The sequence below is a fragment of the Astatotilapia calliptera genome, chromosome 12 (genome assembly GCF_964374335.1).
Source record: "Astatotilapia calliptera chromosome 12, fAstCal68.1, whole genome shotgun sequence".
Lineage (NCBI taxonomy): Eukaryota > Metazoa > Chordata > Actinopteri > Cichliformes > Cichlidae > Astatotilapia > Astatotilapia calliptera.
Window position 1 is genome coordinate 6525582 of NC_137433.1, and position 22790 is coordinate 6548371.

At 39.3% G+C, this 22790-nt stretch overlaps 1 protein-coding gene across 1 annotated transcript; it reads left to right on the top strand.

Annotated features, from left to right (window-relative positions):
- The first annotated feature begins 1350 nt into the window (after positions 1-1350).
- cds2 (CDP-diacylglycerol synthase (phosphatidate cytidylyltransferase) 2) lies at positions 1351-20892 on the top strand. Its single transcript, XM_026186771.2, has 13 exons — positions 1351-1555; positions 7207-7349; positions 8369-8465; positions 9176-9273; positions 11354-11493; positions 12827-12885; positions 13956-14038; positions 14152-14239; positions 14411-14479; positions 15298-15450; positions 15723-15842; positions 16093-16196; positions 19529-20892. Exons 1-13 carry the CDS (start codon positions 1484-1486, stop codon positions 19665-19667), a joined length of 1365 nt encoding a protein of 454 aa, XP_026042556.1. The 5' UTR covers positions 1351-1483; the 3' UTR covers positions 19668-20892.
- The last annotated feature ends 1898 nt before the right edge of the window (positions 20893-22790 follow it).

Sequence of the window (22790 nt, forward strand, 5' to 3'; positions counted from 1 at the left end):
TTATTTTTAAGTACCACCCTTTTCTGCAAAAAAACAAAAAACAAACAAGAGCTGCATTTTTCACTCTACAAGCCTTAGATAGCATGTTAAATGTTAACACTCATAGCAGTATCAATGGAATAAGAATGACCAAGTATGTCTTGTTTGGAAGTGTTGGCAGGAGAAAGTGTCTACTCTCTAAAAACAGCATGGCAGCATTGCTTAGGTTCGGAAAGATGCCCTTAAACCCTATTTGAAATTATTACTACCAAAGATGGTTGTACAAGCTACTGAGCAATGGTAATGTACTTAGTTTTTTACACATTGCCACACTGGGTTTTGGCTTAGTGTTTGTCAAATAAATAATGACAAGATGTAATATGTCATACACTGTTATTCATCTCAGTTTGGATTTAGATCATTTTAATTAAGGCTCAAATATTGTTCCTCTTGAGCTTTTCGTCATCATCATTATTAATTATTGTTAATTACATCTGTGGCACTCTAAATGCCATTCACAGTATTTTTCTTGAACATAACCCACACCTTAAAATGACATCAGGGAGTTCTGCTGGAAAGGTCAAGCTAGCCCATATTCAAGTAAACATTAGCTATAATTTCACAATAAAAGCACACACACGCACACAGTTTTCACTTGGCATAGCTGCATAGGGGCAATGTTTTCAAATATCCCACGAATGATCCTTTTAAAAAGAACCAAAATAAACAGGAAAAAATTAAGATGCCAAGTTGATGTATTCTACAAATCAAATTGTGAAAAGTGCCTCAGTCAAAAAATAAAAAATGACTGACCAAACCAGTCCAGAGGACCCAACAGACCGACGTTACTGTTGTTAACTACAACTGGATTGAAAAAAACAAAAAAACAAAAACAAATCTATGATGTGACTTTTTTTTTTACAAACTGGGGTGAAAAGGGAAATTGGAATTTAGAAGAAACAAATAGCCACATTTAGTATCAGCTTATCATGGATTCATATTGCAGTCGTACAATATGCAATACCGGTATATACACTACATATTTGGGCAACATGAAACAACATGAAACTTCTGGATAAATCAAGTTAATAAAGCCTGGAGGTTTACCAGTTCATGTTGAGAGACGTTTCAAGTATTTCCTATAATCTTATTGTTAATATTTTTTTAAAGACTGTCAGTAAAGACGAAAGAAACATAAAGAATAATAAATGGTCAGTTTCTTGAAGCAATCCCGAAAGAGTTACATGTTGCATGAATTGTAATATTACCATTAATATTTATTCTAAAATAAGATTCTTTAATGTCATGTTAGCATTATGTTGGGTAGTCAATATGGAGTTTTATTTTGAAAACAGGAAGTGAATGATCGTGAATTGGGTGGAAAGTGTTTGCAGAAATTTAGCTAGGAGCTTAGCAGAGGAGGTGTCAGTCTCCAAAAAACAAAGAGGTTGTTTGTGGGAGCCGCAGGACCTTCGCTGTTGTCGTCAGGTCACGACCCGCTAAGATGGCAGAGCTGAGGCACCGTGGACCCAAAGACAGCGACCCTACGTTTCAGCAGCAGCCGTCAGAGGACAAGGTAACGTTAGCTTGGACTCAGTCCTGCCATTTAGCGGTCCTGACGCTAACTAGCCACCGAGCGATTTGAAATTCCCGTTACACTGTGACTGGTGTGACTAAGAAAGGTCATGTTAGAATGAATAATAAGGCATGTTTAAGTTTTACAATGCTGTCGTCAATTTACTCTTATAACCACATCTTACAACGTAAAAGCTGTTAAAAGCATCTGAAAGACGCTATACAAACCATCCGCCAAACTACTCAAATTTTAAACTTGATTGGCTGGTGGTACACACCGTCTTCCTGTGTGTTCGTCCGCTGCGAAAACAACAGCAAACCAAATGCAAAAGTTAAAATTTCATCGATTCTGGAGCTGCCCTTTTCACCTACGTTATGCCGATGTGTATAGCAGCTGGTCTTGTCCAACAAAAACCCTTTGAATACATTTGAAGACGCTTTTTCTTGAATGCTAAGAAGTCTACCAGAAAATCCAAAAATAATAAACTTAGATTTGTAAGGCGTGCTGCAAGCTAGCCACATACGCCGTTGCACACAGAGGTAAATAAGCGATGAAGGTCTCCATGTTGGCCCTTTATGAGCTAGCACCGATGCTAAATGTTCAGCAGCAGCGTTAAGCTAAACGTTTTATTTTGTTTGTGTATTTATTTATTTATATTTGTAAATTTTGGTTTGATATGACCGATAGCGATGATGTTCGCGAGCCCTGCTAGGCTAAAGTGTTTAGTAGCTGTAGTTACATTAACAACCACTGCTTCGCGTCGTAGACTGATGGGTAGCACGATATTATAATTAATCTCTCTTAACAAACTGTTATTAAGCTGTTTCAGTCAGTGTGAGGGGAAATAAAAGCAACATTTATGAGTTCAACATGGACGATGCGTGGCATTGAATGAAGAAAGGGGCGTGGTGATAGACGTGTGGATATCTAGGACGAGATAATTACAGAAAATTGGAGAGTAGCTGAAAGCAGTTGGAGAAAGTAGTGGAAGCATTAGTGACATCCTCACAGCGAGCCACACAGGCTAATGTAATTTTCCAGGGAAGCGCACTGTGACTGGTTTAACGTGTTCTTTATTATTTACTTTTTTGCCATGACTTGTTTAAGAGCAGCCTACCTCATGACCTTGAGCTTGCAGTTGTGCAATCAGGTGAATAATTTGTATTATTTTCGATAATAATAATAATGCTACAATTCTGATACAAAAGTATCCATTTTATGTCCACTTCTGCTGAAATAAAAGAAATTGACACTGACAATACAGAATACCCAACCAGATTATTTGCAGTTAACTATTTATCAGTAGTTTGCCTGAGCAGAACCAGGGTTTATTTGAAAAAGTCTAGCTTGGTGGAGGCGCACATGTGGACAAACATTTGTAACTCTGTGTAATATCACGCAATTTACTAAAGAAAAAGTTGCTCTAAAGACAGTTATATTAGCTGATGAAATTACTTTTGTTGAGGTAGTTTTATGGTGGATTGCATAATTTGAAATATAGTGAAATTCAGTTCACAAGTGCATGAATGCTTCAGTCTTTGATTAGGTTACATAACCTCATGGTATAGCTGCAGTGTCTTGATGACGTCAGTAGAGTTAAACTGTTTGATCACAGTTGTCTACTTTGGCTACTTTCCAGCATGGTGAAGCTAGATCACAAGCCTGCACTTTTGTATCTGCCTCCCTGTGAAGGAATCGCTTTCCTCTTTGCACGAAAACCATAAGATCCAAATAAAAATGGCCTTTTATGGCTGACAGAAGCAGCCTTTTCTAATCAGTTAGAGATTAAAGAAAAAACAAACCCAGATGTGCAAGACAGCATAAAAGGGAAGAAGTGTTTATGTGAAAGGAGCGTCTATTTTTAACTCAAGCATCCTGAATGACGGATATTGTCTCCATAGAAACCAGGAAAAGGAGAATGGGCCTGTGTGTATGTGGATTCTTGTGTGTGCTTCTGCATTCGTCTCCTGGGTTTTGACTTCTGGGTGGCAGTGCACACTAGTGACTGTTTCATATAATTTGAAGGGAACTTAATTAAATTTTCTAAGTCTTATAAAACATACAATGTTTTTTAATATATATTTGGCTGACTTGTAACAAACATGATGCAGCCAATCAGGGAATCACTATTTTGTTCACAACATTAACATGCGATCCTCAACCTCTGGATTAAATCTCTCTTAAAAAGCTTGCAAACTTAACAGAGCAGCGTTTTGTTATTAGAAACTTTTCTACTTGAAGTTCTTGCTCACAGGAACTGTTTATCTTGAACCAAGTTTTTAGTGTTAATATGTTGGTTTGAATAACAGAAAAAGTAGGGTTACTTACCAAACTCAGATACAGAGACCTTGGCCTGGGGCGTGGGCAGATGGAGAATATCAAATTAGAGGAGCACTGGTGTGATATTAGTGTAAAAAGCTCAAATAAGTCGTTCTTGCTCTCTAACTTGTGTGTCTGTGTGTCTTCAGTGTTACTTATAAGTATTTATTGCATCTAATAACCTGTTACAACCAACTCCATTAATATTATTTGACTTCATTTGTCTCCTGGATGCTCCACTGCTACTGTAACTTGTATGAGGAGCAGTAAAATGAGGTGCACTGAGATGAGGAAAAGAGAAACTGTTATGACTTTAAATATCACACAGTGCTGAAGTTAGACTAGAGAAGATAAATTCGCTGAATACATTTTTAATACTTTTTATTTTGGTCCTGTTTTCATTTATCATTTAACTGATCATTCAGATTTAGTCAATTTATATTCTAAGATATATTTATTTGCTGCATTTTCTTTTATAAAGTTACCAAATCCGTGTTTTGAGCCTGATATTGTTCATGTCTCGTCCTCACTGTTTTGGCAGACTTTACGCTAAGGTATCTATATCTTGTCTGTGTGGCTAAGTAAATGTAGAACAAAGTGAAACTGAATTAAATAGAACATCTCACCAACATGTAACCAAACGTCTCATCATGCTAGTTCATATTGGACTGATATCAATATTTGAGTGATGCATGCCTAACAAGAAGTATTATTATGTATTAAAGCCGGAGCCCGACTAATATAATATTTGGTGATGTAAACGTCCAGTATACGGGCAGATTTTTTTTTTTTAAAGACACATTGTTATTTGTTTGTTTTTAATCTAATAAATATCCAGCTGTAGTATGGATTATTTGCCAAATTGTGAATGTGAGACCAAGTGGGCGTCACAAAACCACGTCAGCCATCTGCTGGGTGAATCTGATGCGTCAACTCCAAGCCTTATTTGGTCACCAGCAGCAGAGAGTGCAGCAGGGGATGAATGAGAAGTGAAAGAACAAACTGCCTTAAAAAACCCTCTCTATTATTGGCACAGGAGCTCTAACCATCCATATTTTTTAGCATTGCCGCTATGGGGGGATAAAGATCAGTCAGTGTTGTAGGCAGGCCTTCATTAGCAAACAGATGGTTTTGAGAAATCAACAATATGGATGGAGATGATTTGGAGCAGTGTTTAGCCTCCCACACACGACTGTACACTGACAGTCCATTAATCATAATATGTTCATCTCAGATGAAGCCGATGCTTTTTTTTTTTTTCCTGCTTTTTTTCCACACAGACGCACCCTGAGCAAAATTTGTTGTTCGCTCTAAACCACTTCTCAGAAAACATTGCTCTGTTGCTTTGTATTTCTCCTCTTGCACAATAACTCACTAACGGACATTTAGTATCCATCCATCCATCTCTCTCGGGAAAGAAAGGGGATTACGCTTCTGCGGTGTGTGTGTGTGTGCGCTACAGCGAGAAACGGTAACATCTGCAGCACAAAGTTTGTTGCAGAAGTTTGAGTGAGAAAAAGAAGAGTATGTTTATAGTGGTAGCTACTGCAGACGAAAGAGAGTCTAATGGACCCAGACCAGAAAGCTAGTTACCAGCCACGAGCCAAACTATTGTTTATATTATTCTATTTTATTCTATTGTATATAGTATTTTATTTTATTGCATTCCAGTGTTTTCTAATTTCTGCTACATAACTTTGCACTTTTGCTGTAACGAAACACATTTCCCAGCTGTGGGACTAATAAATCTTATCTTATCTTATCTTATCTTATCTTATCTTATCTTATCTTATCTTATCTTATCTTATCTTATCTTATCTTATCTTATCTTATCTTATCTTATCTTAACTCGGAACACTAAGCATTAGCCAGAGGTATCTGTACATCGGAGCCGGGGGATCTGGCGCTAAATCTGCCATTCTGATACTTACGTGAACATACAAAAAGTATGCTTTCGATATGGAGGGAAATATGTCTCAAAGTGTTGCAAATGTGTTACAAGCAATGATTTGTACATATTTGTTTCACACTGGGACTGAAACGCAGCTTACATTTGCGGATCTGTGTGAAGCTGACAGCTTTAAATTAGTCTCAAAACTCCATGTGGGCATGCGATGTCATCTGCGCGTATCAGGCGATTCGTCCACATGTATTTAAGGATTTGCGAACGAGCAAGAGACACGATACATGTAGTTTTGGACACTTGATGCAATTTTACTTTATGCTCAGGGCTGGATGGTTGATTTCTGCCTGCGGCTTGATGAGAAAACAAGATGACAGCACACTGAAGTGGACTGAAGTCATAATTGCATACAAATAGTTTTCATGATTATTTGAAAGTGGGACTCAAATAGACCTGCAAAATGATGTTTTATTTGAAAGTAAGCCTGCACACGTCGGAGCTGTTTTTTCCTCTCTTCTCGTTTGTTAAACGGATCTTAAAAAGTAAAAAAGGTCTTATTATAAAGACTTCTTAATATTCTTGCATTAAGTATGTAATAGTAAGCATTATCCTCTCCATATTCCATCTGTCCATTTGTTACACACCCACTATCACCACAGACACACACACACACATATGCGGCTCTTTTTCTCCTAAAGCAGTAGCCTAGCATCACTGTTTTTGTTTTTAAATTGTTTATTTTTGATAGTTTTATAATACATTGGTGCTGTGTGAAGATGGAAAATATTACAGATGCCAGCAGCCAACAAACATCTCACGTATTCAGTTTTTTTTTTAAAGTTTTTTTTATTTTTTTATTTTTATTTTTTACTGAAACTGTTGGAGAAGAACCACTTCACTGTTATTTTGAAATTGTGTGGTGTTTTCACAACCACCACCTCACCTCAACCTGAGTAACTGGCAGAACTGAAAACATCTGTGCAGGTTGACATGCTGTTAGTTCTAACCAGCCTGGTTTTCATGCAGTAATGGTAATAAAGTGTTTGTGGGGTGGGGAGTTTTTAGAGTTGCATATGTTACCATTTTGGGTAAAGGTGGTGTTTTTTTTTTTTTGTTTTTTTTTTGTCACATGTGTCACAAATGTGTCATATGAGTGTTGGGCAAAAAGTACCAAGAGATTACTTACCCAGGTATTTTATCGCGTGATCACAGCACCAGCTCATTGCTCCTGTAAATATGTAAAAAAACAGACATGCATCATATTCCTGGATAGCTCAGAGAGAAAAGGTAAACTCTCCTAAGTTCATCCGTGATCTATGATTAAACAGCACATATCTAAATGTTCTGTTATGGTTATATTAGAATAGTTCCCTTTCAGAGCCAAATCTTCCATTTCTTCAAGTTCTTCTCTGTTTTTGTCTGTTTGCAGGGTTCGGACAATGAACTGAAGGCAGAAAAAGAGGGGGTGTCAGACAGTGAGTCCAAAGTGGACTCTGGTGTCCCAGAGGTGCCGGTCCCTCCTGACGACACCCCTGAGGTTTTAAATAAGGCGCTGTCTGGACTCTCTTCAAGGTATGCTGAGTATCAAAGGAAATATAAACTGCAAGCTGTTTGCAGTGTGTTTTAAAGCTATGAACGTAAAGATGCGTCCTCTTCCTAGGGCCGGAACACGCTCAGTCTTGTTTATTGATATCGAACACCCCCATTGTCTGTGTACTGTGAGTTGCTATGCGCTCATTTTAAACCCACCTACCTAAACAAGAACCCCGGGTTTTTTCTGGACTGCATGTAAGGCTACGTCCACACGTACACGGGTATTTTTGAAAATTGAGATTTTCTGTTTTTTTTTATTTTTTTTATTTTTTTTTATTTTTAATTTATTTTTTTAAAATCCCGTCCAGGCTGCTAGGAACATGCCAAAGCAACAGTTAGCGATATATTTCTATCCGTGTAGAAATGTTGGCCAATCAAAAGTCTAGAAGCCTGGGTGGGAAAGAGTAAACAAAGATGGCGCATAGAACTCAGTTCTGCTTCTATGTGTGGAGGGACAGTAACTGTGTTGTATATGTAAGCATTTAAACATTGCAGAGAGTAAAGTTAACAGTATTGTCTAAGTCCGCTATTGTAGAAATCCATTTCACCGAAACGATAACGTGTGACGTGAAAAAGGCGCACACCTTTGACGCTGCGTTTTCTCTGTTTTCCTCGTCCAAACGTAAATGCAACAATGGAGTTTTTGAAAATCTCCACCCTGGCAGGAGTTTTTAAAAATCTCTGTTTTCAGTGACCGAAAACGCCATTTACGTGTGGACGAAAGGTGCAAACGCATAGAAAAATCTGCGTTTTCAAAAATACCCGGGTACGTGTGGATGCCAAGCCGCGTTGCCACCGTGGAGGTGTCATGATTCATACAAAGGAATTCCTCGTCACATATTTGAATGATTTTGGCCTTTTTGATAACATAATATAAGTAAAAGTTTTGGCCCAGGCTCTTTCAGTTGTGCTTACGTTTAAAATACAACTCGCTTGTTGCTTTTTTAATTTTTTTGTATTGTCATTTTGCCAGTGTCATGTTTATGTCTTTTCTTCAGATGGAAGAACTGGTGGGTGCGAGGCATCCTAACACTAGCCATGATCTCCTTCTTCTTCTTCATCATCTACTTGGGCCCCATGGTGCTTATGATGATTGTGAGTACAAACTACTGATTTGTCCTGCTTGACTTGACTTGTCATTCCACTTTTAGAGCCATCGTTTGTGATTTGAGACAAATTAAGCTTTTTGATACAAAATTATTTCAGTTAAGATGAATCGTGTTACGAATCAGACTTTTTCTCACTGAGTATATATAGAAGACGTGTTAATGTTCAGAGCTACTCTAAGCAGCGCAGTCAGTTTATTTTTTAAAGAAAATTAAAATCATAGTATTGTGGATTAAAGAGGATCCAGTTTCTCTAATCATTTGCAGGATAGTTGGCTCCGTCATCAGGGAATACCCTGAAAATAGGCCTGTCAGCCATTTTGTGTCAGTAGGACACCATACTGTGTCACACACACTGAGTTGTGCTCAGGGTTTTTCCTGCACAGAGTATTTGGTGCCCTGCAAAGAGGTTTAACAGAGCCAGTGGAGAATCAGCAGTGTTGTAATAATGATCTTTATTAACTAGTTTTGTTTATTGTGGTCTTATTTACACAAGTGTGATCCACAGTGTTGCTCATCAATACATTCAGACTATTGGACTGTGGAATATTCATCCATTTCTGTCAGATAAAGTAACCGGTATCTTCTACTGTACTTTGACTGATCTTGCCATGTTTTCTGTCACCCCAAAAGCCCGTTCTGGTTTGTCCTATCAATATTTTGCCTTTGTGCTGCTGACACAGTGTTTTATCTACGCAGGTCCTCTGTGTCCAGATAAAATGCTTCCAGGAAATCATTACCATTGGTTACAGTGTGTACCACTCCTACGACCTGCCGTGGTTCAGGACATTGAGCTGGTGAGGACACAGACACACACAGTGTTCACTTGGCAAGACAAAGAATGGGATATTAAAAGCAAATGTCCATGTTGGCTTCTTTCTTATTGTATTGTCTCATGTTTTTACTTCGTTACAGATGTCCTGAGGTTTGTTATCAACCCATTTTAAATTAGCAGTATCTTAAAGATTATACAGTGGGGCAAAAAAGTATTTAGTCAGCCACCGATTGTGCAAGTTCCCCCACCTAAAATGATGACAGAGGTCAGTAATTTGCACCAGAGGTACACTTCAACTGTGAGAGACAGAATGTGAAAGAAAAATCCATGAATCCACATGGTAGGATTTGTAAAGAATTTATTGGTAAATCAGGGTGGCAAATAAGTATTTGGTCAATAACAAAAATACAACTCAATACTTTGTAACATAACCTTTGTTGGCAATAACAGAGGTCAAATGTTTACTATAGGTCTTTACCAGGTTTGCACACACAGTAGCTGGTATTTTGGCCCATTCCTCCATGCAGATCTTCTCGAGAGCAGTGATGTTTTGGGGCTGTCGCCGAGCAACACGGACTTTCAACTCCCACCACAGATTTTCTATGGGGTTGAGGTCTGGAGACTGGCTAGGCCACTCCAGGACTTTCAAATGCTTCTTACGGAGCCACTCCTTTGTTGCCCGTGCGGTGTGTTTTGGATCATTGTCATGTTGGAAGACCCAGCCTCGTTTCATCTTCAAAGTTCTCACTGATGGAAGGAGGTTTTGGCTCAAAATCTCACGATACACGGCCCCATTCATTCTGTCCTTAACACGGATCAGTCGTCCTGTCCCCTTGGCAGAAAAACAGCCCCATAGCATGATGTTTCCACCCCCATGCTTCACAGTAGGTATGGTGTTCTTGGGATGCAACTCAGTATTCTTCTTCCTCCAAACACGACGAGTTGAGTTTATACCAAAAAGTTCTACTTTGGTTTCATCTGACCACATGACATTCTCCCAATCCTCTGCTGTATCATCCATGTGCTCTCTGGCAAACTTCAGACGGGCCTGGACATGCACTGGCTTCAGCAGCGGAACACGTCTGGCACTGCGGGATTTGATTCCCTGCCGTTGTAGTGTGTTACTGATGGTGACCTTTGTTACTTTGGTCCCAGCTCTCTGCAGGTCATTCACCAGGTCCCCCCGTGTGGTTCTGGGATCTTTGCTCACCGTTCTCATGATCATTTTGACCCCACGGGATGAGATCTTGCGTGGAGCCCCAGATCGAGGGAGATTATCAGTGGTCTTGTATGTCTTCCATTTTCTGATGATTGCTCCCACAGTTGATTTTTTCACACAAAGCTGCTTGCCTATTGTAGATTCACTCTTCCCAGTCTGGTGCAGGTCTACAATACTTTTCCTGGTGTCCTTCGAAAGCTCTTTGGTCTTGGCCATGGCGGAGTTTGGAGTCTGACTGTTTGAGGCTGTGGACAGGTGTCTTTTATACAGATGAGTTCAAACAGGTGCCATTCATACAGGTAACGAGTGGGGGACAGAAAAGCTTCTTACAGAAGACGTTACAGGTCTGTGAGAGCCAGAGATTTTCCTTGTTTGAGGTGACCAAATACTTATTTTCCACCCTGATTTACGAATAAATTCTTTACAAATCCTACCATGTGAATTCATGGATTTTTTTTTTCACATTCTGTCTCTCACAGTTGAAGTGTACCTCTGGTGCAAATTACTGACCTCTGTCATCATTTTAAGTGGGGGAACTTGCACAATCGGTGGCTGACTAAATACTTTTTTGCCCCACTGTATATTATAGCAGAATTACAATGAATCATCAGTGCTGTTTGATTTGTAGCAGTAGTGGTTTATAGTGTAGTGTAATCCTGATATTCACTATGCCAGGAAACTCAAACTCCTTGGAACACTGTTCTCCATGTACAGGTGTAAACTTTTAGCTGTCTGCAGTTTTCATGAAGAGAAGTTAGTCAGCCTTGTTGATTTATTTGTATTTGTGTTTTTCCCCCCGCTGGCATATTGAATTCAGAGTCTGATTAGCTGCTGTGACAACACCATCAGCTGCGTACATTTACTCTAACCCTTTGAATTACAGGTACTTCCTGCTGTGTGTGAACTACTTCTTCTATGGTGAGACCGTGACAGATTATTTCTTCACACTGGTTCAGAGGGAGGAACCCCTTCGCATCCTCAGCAAATACCACCGCTTCATCTCCTTCGCGCTCTACCTCACAGGTAGAAAGACACAAAGTCCTGCTGTAGATTCTGTGTTAACGTCATCATGCCAGCTGCCCACAACAAACATTCTTCCAAGTTATTCAGTAATGACTTATAATAAATGTTTATTACACTAAAACAAACTGCTGAACATGAGATAAGTGCACAATCAATAAACAGACATTAGATGCAGTTTACATTGTCATAGCAACCAGAAGTGTCAAATTTCTTTTAAGAGATGTCAGTGATTGGTCAGTCTGACTCAACAAAATACATTTACAATCAGTAATATTTCCATGAGTCATTCAACTGTTCAAAGTTTTATTGTTGTATGCACAGTAAAGAAAAATGTTTCCCTGTACAATGAAATTGTTCCTTTACTATCACCAACAGATGCCGAACAGAAAAACCCACATATATAAATAGAAAAAATGCTCATTTTAAAAATAGAATAAAAACAGTTATGAATACTGCATTTGATAAATACATTAGAGATGAAAGAGGAATCTGAGTTGCAATAAGCTGTGTACATATTTAGAATGCTACATCGTGTGTGTGTGTGTGTGTGTGTGTGTGTGTTGTAATTCTATTTCAGATATCTCTCAAGGTTGTTTCTTCAAATTTGGTATTTTTGGTTATAACCAGTGAATTTATATATTAATACATATCATATTATTCAGTTATGTTATTTGAGTTTCAAGTGATGTAAACTAGGACTTGACTGATTGGTGGAAGCACACAGGCATGCTTTGATGGAAAAATGAGTCTCAAGGTTTTATATGTTGGTTAGTTCAAAGCTTATTGTTTCAGTTACTATGCTAACTTTAGATGTTCCACTTCCTGTACTTCTTTGTCAGTTAGTAATACATTACTACTATAGCTTCTTGCTGATGCCAAACAGGATGTGGGGAGGAAGGAAGCACCCAGACTGTCTTACCTACTAGATTTAAGGTGCAATTGAATGGCCCGTTATGACTTTGAGCACAAATGCTCTGAAGCTCGTGATTTGAAGTGACATTTAATGCAGAGTTTTGTCATCCTGTACATCTTAATGTCTTGCTTGAAGAAGCTTTACTGTCAGTCTGAAGAGTCCAGGAAACCAACAGCGTCAGTATGTCTGAGTCAACTTCCGTTCAGGCCACATTTTCTCAGATATTCTTTGCTTTACAACATCCTCTCGTTTCCTCAGTCACGTAAAAGAAAAATATTCACTGCATCCTAAAGTAGGCATGCTGTGAAATAAGTCAAGCTAGATTGAATCAGTTTGACCAAAGATGACCTTAAGGAGGTTTCCTCCTCTTTACAGATGCTGTTGGTCTGTGTGTCTTAATAAGTCGTCCTGTTGTTGCAGGTTTCTGTATGTTTGTGCTGAGTTTGGTGAAGAAACATTACCGCCTTCAGTTTTACATGGTAAGTGCTGCCCTGCATACTCCGTGCATCCTGCCTCAAGGCTACTGGCTTATTCATGAGGCTAGCTAAAATATAAACCCTCAAGTAAAAGGGAAATTGGGTCAGAGACGGATCCTGCAGAAAAAACCCCCCACTAGTACATTCCACTTTGATTTGGCCATACCTAATGTGCCTGCTATTTCTGTCAGATTTGTTTTACTGTTGGCAGGTTATGAAATGTTGTTTCCTTTGCATTGAGAGCAACTTTGACCTCCATTTTGTGGAGGCCAAATCCAACATGTAGAATCATCTCCAGACCTGCTTAATCTAAGCTAATGAAAGAATAGCTGTAGTTACAGTTGAATCAATAAAAATATTGAATTATGTTAAAAAAAAAAAAAGACTTCCTCAACAGTTAGCGCAACATATATCTTGAATACGTCTTTGTCACAGTTCAATTCAGTTCAGTTTTACCACAACAACAGTCGCCTCAAGGCGCTCTATATTGTAAGGTAGACCCTCCAATAATACATACAGAGGAAAATCCAACAGTCTTTTTTGGTGACAGTGGGAAGGAAAAACTCCCTTTTAACAGGAAGAACCAGAAAGAAGAACCAGGCTCAGGGACGGGCAGCCATAGTTGAAATAATGTTGTCGATGTACCAAAGTAAAAGGATCCAGCTGTGTGTTTACAGTGGGGCAGGTTTATGTTGAAACACTAGTGGTCTTAAGAAAAACACCCGAATGGAAACACAGTAACAGTTTTTTTTTTTTTTTTTTTTTTTGGTAACACAAAGGCTTGTAAAAACCATCTAAAACATGACCAGCAGGTACTAATACAATACAATACAACTGTATTTATATAGCACATTTAAAACAAAGTGCTTCACAACAAGGTTAAAACATAACAAATATTTGTACCCTGTTATGCTCTTATAGACTAACAAGTGAGAAACGCTAGTTAAACAATCAATACAGATAAAACTCTTCTGCGTGACACTGATTATAAACAAAATTTACAGAGCCTGTGTCATTGTCCAAAAATGTATGAATTTAACTACACGTCATTGATCTTGTGCCCGTCTGCACAGTTTGGTTGGACCCATGTGACTCTCCTGATTGTTGTGACCCAGTCTCACCTCATCATTCACAACCTGTTTGAGGGAATGATCTGGTACGTTAAAGGCTCCTTATCCAATTCTCTAAATCTAATTAAAATTCAGTTATTTTGCACCTTAATGCAAATATCCATACACCTGCCATGTAAACTGTTCTTTGTGTGATCAGGTTCATTGTGCCCATTTCTTGTGTGATCTGTAATGACATCATGGCCTACATGTTTGGTTTCTTCTTTGGGCGAACCCCTCTTATCAAGGTTGGTTATTTTGAACGTTTGAAGCTGCTTAAACATGGAATGCAAATACATAAATGTTTAATGTTTTTAATATAATGTTTATTGTGAATTATTGATGCATGTAGCAAATCACCTAAAGGCTGTTGTGCTCTGTATGGTGGTGTATGATTTCTTTGATACTGGCTGTTGCAGCTGTCGCCTAAGAAGACTTGGGAGGGCTTCATCGGTGGATTCTTCTCCACCATAGTTTTTGGAATCATGGTAGGATGTGAATTTTATTTATTTATTTTTTTCCTTTTAGCTCTTAGCGGTGTAGCATTCTGTAGGAGCTGCTTGAATATGCAAAGTGGTATTTATCTCACAATGAATTATGGTTAAATGGAGTAAAATCAGCTGTGTAGGGCAGAAAAACTCACTCTCCTCATGTCATATACCAGCCGCACCTTCCTGATTTAGATGCCTGTTTAAGCTGCATCTTCTCAGCTCTCACTCTAACATCATTGCGACTGCTTCCTTGTGTGGGTGTCTGCGGTTCTAACCCTGCTGCCACCCCATCGTTTACCTGTAGGCCTCGAGGGGATCATTGTTCATCACTTCAGTTTCTGTATGTGTCATATTTCCGGGGCGTAATGAGCTCTGAAGCAAATCATTTCAAACACAATGTGTTTGTCTCAACTTAGTTAAACATGCACTCATCACAAATGTTTGTGGCTGAGACTCACGCTGAGGTTGATTGCTCTGAGCTCTGGATATCTTTAGCTTTAGCCTCTTTGGCTTTGGTAGCTTTTTTAAAATGCCCATGTTCAGCTGGGTGAGGGTGTATTAAGTGTAGTTTTATACTGGGTTTGCTGTAGCTGTTGTTGTCTCCAGTCACAGCGTCTAGTTTCCATACTAATGACACATTAATGCGTTACTGGTGCCGGCACTGTGCACATGCATGCACAAACTCCTTTGTAATTGGTCATGTGGGAAGGCTGACTGGCTGGGCCGAGAACACAGGAAAGCAGTCAGTTCTGATCTCTGTCCAGTTAGTTGGTGACAAGTGACACGATTGAAGCATAACTTTGCTCTCTTCACAGCTCTCCTACGTCATGGCTGGCTATCGCTACTTTGTGTGTCCGGTGGAGTTCAACAACGACTCCAACAGCTTCCAGGTGGATTGTGAGCCATCAGAGCTGTTTCAGCTCCAGGACTACTTCCTCCCCAGTATGCTGGAGTCTGTCACCGGATGGGTAAGATTCAGTGGCTATTTGTTGCGGTTCATCCTGTGCCAGTATTTAGGCTTCTTACAGTCCTCTCACCAACACATTAAAAGTATGCAGAGCTTGTAGAATTTTATTGAACAGCGCTAAAGGAAACCTTACAGCCTGTTACAGCTTGAAACACAGTATACAAAGTTTTATACCCACCTAGAGCAAACACAAGGCAATATCTTATTAAAACTGTCAGGCCCAAGTTGTGAGTTTCAACAAGATTGGATGTAACGTGTCCTATGTTTCCACAGACCACAGTGCGCCTGTATCCATTCCAGATCCACAGCATTGCCCTCTCCTCCTTTGCCTCCATCGTGGGACCCTTTGGTGGCTTCTTTGCTAGCGGCTTCAAGAGAGCTTTCAAAATCAAGGTATGGATGTGGACCAACAGAAACTATTCACCACACATAAGTTGGATGTGGCCTATGATTATCAAGCAGTGTTTGTGTTTCTTAAGCCATTGTGACACTTTGTTCTGGGCCATTTTTGGAAAAGAGAAAGAACCTACCACGGAGTAGGCTCTGAAAGAGATACAGAGCATATAAGCAAGGCTTTTAAAAACGCACACACGCACAGAATGTCATGTCTTTTGTAGCTTTAAGCTTGTATGTCATCTTTCAGGATTTTGCAAACACCATCCCAGGTCACGGAGGCATTATGGACAGATTTGACTGCCAGTACCTCATGGCCACATTTGTTAATGTCTACATTGCTAGCTTCATTAGGTAAGCATATATTTATGAAGTTTAAAATATAATATAATGTATTTCATCTTGCTTGTTGTCAGTCTTTGTCCTTTACATGCTCTTTATGTTGCTTAAGCAGCGTTAAAGCTTGTAATAAAACCTAGTAGTTCAGTGTAAGCTAATGTTCACCGTCTGCACAGACTGAAGGGATGGTTTCTGTGAAGTGAGGTTGAATAAGGCACATCCAGGAGAAATTGCAAATCTTGATTTGTCAGTTTCAACTTTTGTGGATATGGTGAACGTTGCAGACATGGACCACAGCCTTACATTTAATAGCCTATTGGGCTAATAAGTAGACCAGGAACAGAAGATCAGGAGAAATGATGAATTTATCTGTGATATGAGGAGAATCAGTGGTCTTAGTGACTGCTAACATTAGTTAAGGTGGGCTTATTTAGCAGTACTGTGCAGTTAGCTCTCTATGTTTAACAGCAAACAATAACTTGCTACTCTTAGCTTTTAAAAATACAAGACAAACGCATTCACACGAAGCGCTTCTCACTCCTACTAATCTCCAATAAGGTGCTCAGTATTTACAGTAGAGCTGGGCGATATGAGATTTTTTCATATCACGATATGTTCTTTTAATTTCAGGCGATAACGATATCTATCACGATATAAGCCAAATAACTATATTTGTAAGATTTAAATGTGCCGTTGCTCACAAGTAAAATGTGAAATAATCAGCAGCTTGTTTTTATTTAAATATTTATTTCCCATAATAAGTTCAACAGGGTAGATGTACTTAAGGAACATGAGACTTTTTCAGATAAATAAAGGCAAATATTGCAAACTACACAAAAGGCAGCCGCTAAAGCGGTTAAGTTTCAAAATAGAACAAACGAAACAGATTAAATTGTCAATTCCACTTAGAAACAAAATATTAATTCTAAAAATAAATCTTAGTTTGTTTTACAGAAGAACAGACAAAACTGACTAACTTTTGTCAATATCAAATAAACTGAGAACTAAAAGGAAATTCTCAATCTCTCCTTGTTGTATAGTTTAGCTTTTCAAACAGTTTTAACAGTTACTTTAGTCTGACAAAAGCCGAATGACGAATTAGCGCTTCCAGTCAGAGACTGAGGCTACGTCCACACGTACACGGGTGTTTTTGAAAACTGAGATTTTCCGTTTTCGTTTTAAAAAATAATCCCGTCCACACATAAAGGCAGAAATGAAGGAAAACGCTGCTATGAACATGCCAAAGCAGCAGGTGGAGCTAGATTCCTAACCGTGCAGAAATGTTGGCCAATCAGAAGTCTAGAAGCCTCGGTGGGAAAAAGTAAACAAAGCTGGGGCATAGAAGCAGAACCGAGTCGTATGTGTGGACGGACAGTAACTGTGTGTATATGTAAGCATTTAAACACTGCAGAGAGTAGAATTAACAGTAACAGTATTGTAGAAATTCATTTCACCGAAACAATAACGTGGCGCACAGTGTGACGCATGCACCAGTTTATTGTATTTCCAGACTTGCTTTCGGCACAATTTACAGTGCACGCTACTCTGTTTTTTGTCAGACTTGAAATAGCCGAAATACCTTCACACTACGGAACTTCTATGGCTCTTCCGTTCGACAATCTCTCCGGCATTGGAACCATCATCGGTTTTCTCTTCGGTCACGCTCGGTTGATTTTTCTAGTCGGCACACTCATTTCCTCCATTACCCGCTGGCTGCTTCCCAAACAAACACACGTGCGGCTTGGCACTTGTGCTGTACGTAACAAGTCACGCGACGTGACGCTGCGGCTGTGATTGGTTCGGCTCTGCGCTACTTAGTTTGGATTGGCTGACATTTTTTATTTTTTTATTTTTTATTTTTTTTAAAGAGGACTAGCGGCGAGGTCTATCGCGATAGCTTAATTTCTCTATCGAGTAAAAGTTATATCGCGATACATATCGTTATCGTTCTATCGCCCAGCTCTAATTTACAGTGTATAATCAGTATTTAGTAAAACTATTTGCATGACAGATACGGAAGTTTTCAAAGCCTCAGGCTCAACTTTTAAATGCCACTGATTCTCAGTTCTCAGTGCATACTTTTTCATGTGATTCTGTTTATTTTGAAAAGTCTCAACAGGATCTTGAGCTTTATTGTGAAAGGTTAATGTGGAAAATAAACAAGCGGACACGCGATGGTTTTACTGTCGTTGTTGCTATTGACAACACATAAAAACAGGCGCTTGTCCATCCTTAGTGTGGTTATATTAAATATAAGAGAAAGAGAGAACTTTAATAAATTAATATAGCCACTACAGTGACCATCAAAACGATGAGAAAATATTGCTGTAAACAGTTTATTTTGCGACACCACGAAACAAACGATAGCGTGAAATGAAACATAGACGTTTTTATATCGTCATATCGTTATCTCGAACAGCCCTACCCTCTTGCTGTATTTACTTTTGTTTCTCCTGCCCCAGACACCTGACCTATGAGCAGACTGAACATTTTCAGCTGATTCGTAGGACACGTTTTGGTTCGCTAAACACAGTTAAATTTTTCTGTGTGAAAACAAACTAGACAATAAAAGAAAAAAATAAACGACAAGTTTACAAAAAGAAAGAAAGAACTACAGGTGTGAAAACACTCTAAGGTGGTCGTGTCCATCATGGCGTCCAGTTCAGAGACTTGAACCAATCAGCAGACTCCATCCCTGCACTCTCTGCACATACACCCACACAAATCCTGAGGCAAACCAAAAATCACACAGTGAGCATGGATCATAACACATTGCATCACCTGACATGAATCAATAGGTCTGTGCAGTTTTCATACTGTACTGTTTATATCCTGTTACTGTATGTACAGAATAGAATAAGTCTCCTGTTACATATAAACATGGTAAAGAAAAATTGGGTGATCACTACTTTAAATGTACACTTTTTCATTTGTCTGTTAACCTTAATATCTTTGCAGAACAATTAAAAAAAGTCATACTTGATAAAAGATAAGTGTCATATGCTAGTTGGTCTATAATTGTATGTTTAGTGGTTTCTTTGCAAGTTTCTGAAAGACTCATCGTGTCTCGAATCAACATGTTACTAATCAACCAACTCACTGTATTTCCACTGGTTGAGCAGATGACCCATAAGCCAAAGTACACTGCAGAGGCCAGGCTTTGAGTCAACCCACTCCCTCCCTACACCAAACCTGCTTTTCTGTCCGCACTCTGTACTGCATTTAAAATAAGTCTTATAAGTTGTGTCCCCACCTTTTTTTTTCTTAGAAATTATTTTTAAAGGCAGTGGTTTCTGGATAAAACTTTAAGTACATTTGTGCCTAAGCATTTCTCCACCTTCTTTCAGGGGCCCTAACCCCACCAAGGTGATCCAGCAGCTCTTGGCCCTCCGTCCAGATCAGCAGCTCTACATCTTCAATTCCCTGAAGGCTCACCTGACCGAGAAAGGCCTGCTGCCAGCGCTGGAGGAGGCCGCCGCAGCTTAGAGCCGCCAACAACCACAGCTTGCTCGCCCTAAGAGGAGGGGAGAGACGGGAAAGGAGGGCAGCGGCACCCAGGGAGCCCCGCGCACCCCTGGAGCTCTGGGAAGACTCAGTGCTTTTGCGTGAGCGAGAACACATCCAAGAAAAACAAACCGAAAACCACAAAATCGACAGCCTTGGGTCATTCCATTTCATGTGGGTGTGGGAGTCATGCTTGTCTGTGTTCCTACAGTCTGTGAATCATGTTTCTGACACCAGTGTTTTCAGGTTGAGTTTGTGAATTACTGTACTTTTACACATTTCCATTACCATCAACCTCTATCTAGTTACACTGTTAAACAAAATGTTGGTTTGCTGTACATTTCTACCTGTACACACAATATCCTCTATATATACCTTATTATTAATGTGTGTCGATATTTTATTGTTCTTTTTTTATTATTTCAATGCACTGCTCTCAGCGCTGTTACTCACTGTATTCTTACTCTACTGCACCCTCCCTCTAATTTAAGGGTAATTTTCTTTATTGTGAGTTTTTCTATTTATAAATAGATGTTTTTATATTTGGTATGGTTCTATTATATCTTAATGTTGTCTTTTTTTCTTTCTTTCTTTTTTTTTTTTTAAAGTCAGGCTAAATTCACCATCGCCATCTGCCATGTACATTTTTTGTCTTTGTTTTTTTCTGCCATTCATCAAAGCCTCTCATGCTTGGCCAAATCTTTAAGACGTTATTGTGCCGAAATCAAAGGTGAATGACTAAATTAGACTTGAAGGGGACCTCTAATGCTTTGTTCCAGCTCTTGGATGGTAGCTTTATGTGATTCACAATTCCTTATATATCCTACCCCAGGCCTTGCTGCAGCTCCTCAGTTCATCTTCGGAAACGAGTTGTTTCAGCTTCCTTCCTTTTTAAACTTTGTTCTGATTGGCTGCTGCGCATAAACAGACTTTATATCACACTGAGCCAAGAATGGGGGGGAAGCTTTCTAAAGCCAGACAACTCCCAGAGATTGCACATGCACTGACCTCATGTTTGAAAGGTTAGCCATGGTTATTAATGTATGTATGTGAGTGAGGGAGGGAGGACAGGTCCACTTTAGGTCCATCAAGTCTTTGAGTTCAACTATTGGTGGTTTTGTGTTTACGGAGCATAAAAGCTACATTATCATCTTGTTGCTGTTCAGCAGAAATGATGTCACAAATAGAGCTGGCTACGTTTGTTTTACATGTTTGTTTGTTTGTTTTTATTTTTGTGGTCTGTTGCTTGTTGACTGTAAGGTACAGCGGGATCGTTGCATTATGGCTACTCCCTCTGACAGCTGGAATGTGTAACAGTGCCACAGTTAGGGTTTCTACACTGCCACCAGCTGCTTGTGCGTGCTGTGATGTCACTGTTTTTCACCGCTTGAGCGCAGCACAAACGGCATATCGATACTGACTGATCAACTTGATTTATTTGTGGCCCGTTGCCGTCTCATTGGGTGAAACTTTGGCCAATACAATCCGTTATTGTGTACGTATTGCAGTTCATTCCCTTTTCCAGTGGCGGCTTTTTTAAAAAAAAAAAAATTTATTTTTGCCACTTTCAAGTAAGTGTGTGTGTGTGTGTGTGTGTGTGTGTGTGTGTGTGTGTGTGTTGGATTTAACGATAAAATATAAAAACTGGGACTTCATTAAAGCTGGCTTCTTTTCTGATTTCACACACAATCTGGGGATGTTTAAGGACCACCACATTGTTTTTATTAAACCTGCCACACACGGACTCATGCTCTTGATCATTTCATAATCTGCAGACAGATTTTGGTGGAATAAAGTGGGCCTTTGAGTCAGCGATACGCTGCTAAGATGCATTTGTGGGAATTGTCTGGCTGTTTCATCCTCGTCTTTTCCACTTTTTCTTCCACTGTGCTGGGTTATTAAAGTTCACAGACAGATGGTAAATTAATCCACTCAGATTACCGGTGATTGTTCAGGTGAGAAGCCTTGTAGACAAAAGACTTGGATGGTGTTTGCACACATTCATTGTTTTGTTTCATGTCTACTCATAGGACAAAACAGCAATATGAACATTCATGCAGTAGTCAGTGTAGCAGGGATATGATCATGGAGAGTAAGAAACGCATACTATTTATATTATTTATATATAAATATATATTTATGTTGTCTGTGTGACAGCATGTCTCTATGCTAGCCATACAAATCAGCTGATACAGTAAACGACTGCTTTATTTCACCTTAAATTTCCTCTGAACTGATACCCCCCCCCCAAGAAAAAGTTATATTTTTAAGCAATGCACTTTATTGCTACCCAGATCTAGATTGCGGCAATCAATTTATAAAAGGGTCCCCCTTTTTTCCCATAGGAGCCGTTGTGTAAACCCAGGCATGGCTTTGTGTTGTGTCATTCCATTCATGATTTCTGTGCTGCATCCAGCTACTCCGTCTTTCTGAAGATGTTTTATTTAAGCAAACCGTTTTGAAAGTTACTATATTATACATTTATTAAGAGGCTGTTTAGGAAGACTATTTTGAGTGTTCTTTAGTATTTTTCTTAGAGTAATATTGAAAGTATTATTATTATTATTGCCATATAGGAAAAAGTGCAGAGATGACAGAAAGGTGTTTTCTTGCTGTGGCTTTATTAGTACATTTGGGTGTTTTTATTTAACCTTTTCCCTGATAGCCATTGTATGTTCACTTCTGCGTGGAGTGTGACTTGAATCAGTGTGGAAACTCATTCTAGTAGGTTCCAGGTAGCTAGTGTCTCAGCAGAAATAGATATCTTGTGATTTTTGTTGGGTTTTTTTGTTTGTTTTTTTGAGCCTCACTGTCTCGTTGTCCTTCGACAGTTTTTAAGCCTGCAGCTCTGTACTGCCATTTCACTGCCTGGTGTTGCAGACGGCCACTAGAGAGAGCTGGAGCTCCTGTGCTGGGTGGATGGGTTTGACCCTTTCTGACTGCTGCTTGATACATTCCAGTAACCCCTGAAGTTGAGATTTGCTCACAAGCAGGTCATTTTTAAGAGATAATCATGCCACTTTCAGAGAGAAACCTGATTTTTGTTGTTGTTTTTTTTCCTTCTTCCCCTGTTTTCGGGCACCTACAGTTGCGCCTCTGTGCTAC

What these genes read in the sequence shown, in the direction of transcription:
- cds2 (XM_026186771.2), top strand. Translation starts at nt 1,484, where the DNA reads ATGGCAGAGCTGAGGCACCGTGGACCCAAAGACAGCGACCCTACGTTT. An exon ending in TGGTTCAGGACATTGAGCTG is followed by an intron (nt 9,274 to 11,353) that starts GTGAGGACACAG and finishes TTTGAATTACAG; the next exon opens with GTACTTCCTGCTGTGTGTGA. An exon ending in CTGTTTGAGGGAATGATCTG is followed by an intron (nt 14,039 to 14,151) that starts GTACGTTAAAGG and finishes TTGTGTGATCAG; the next exon opens with GTTCATTGTGCCCATTTCTT.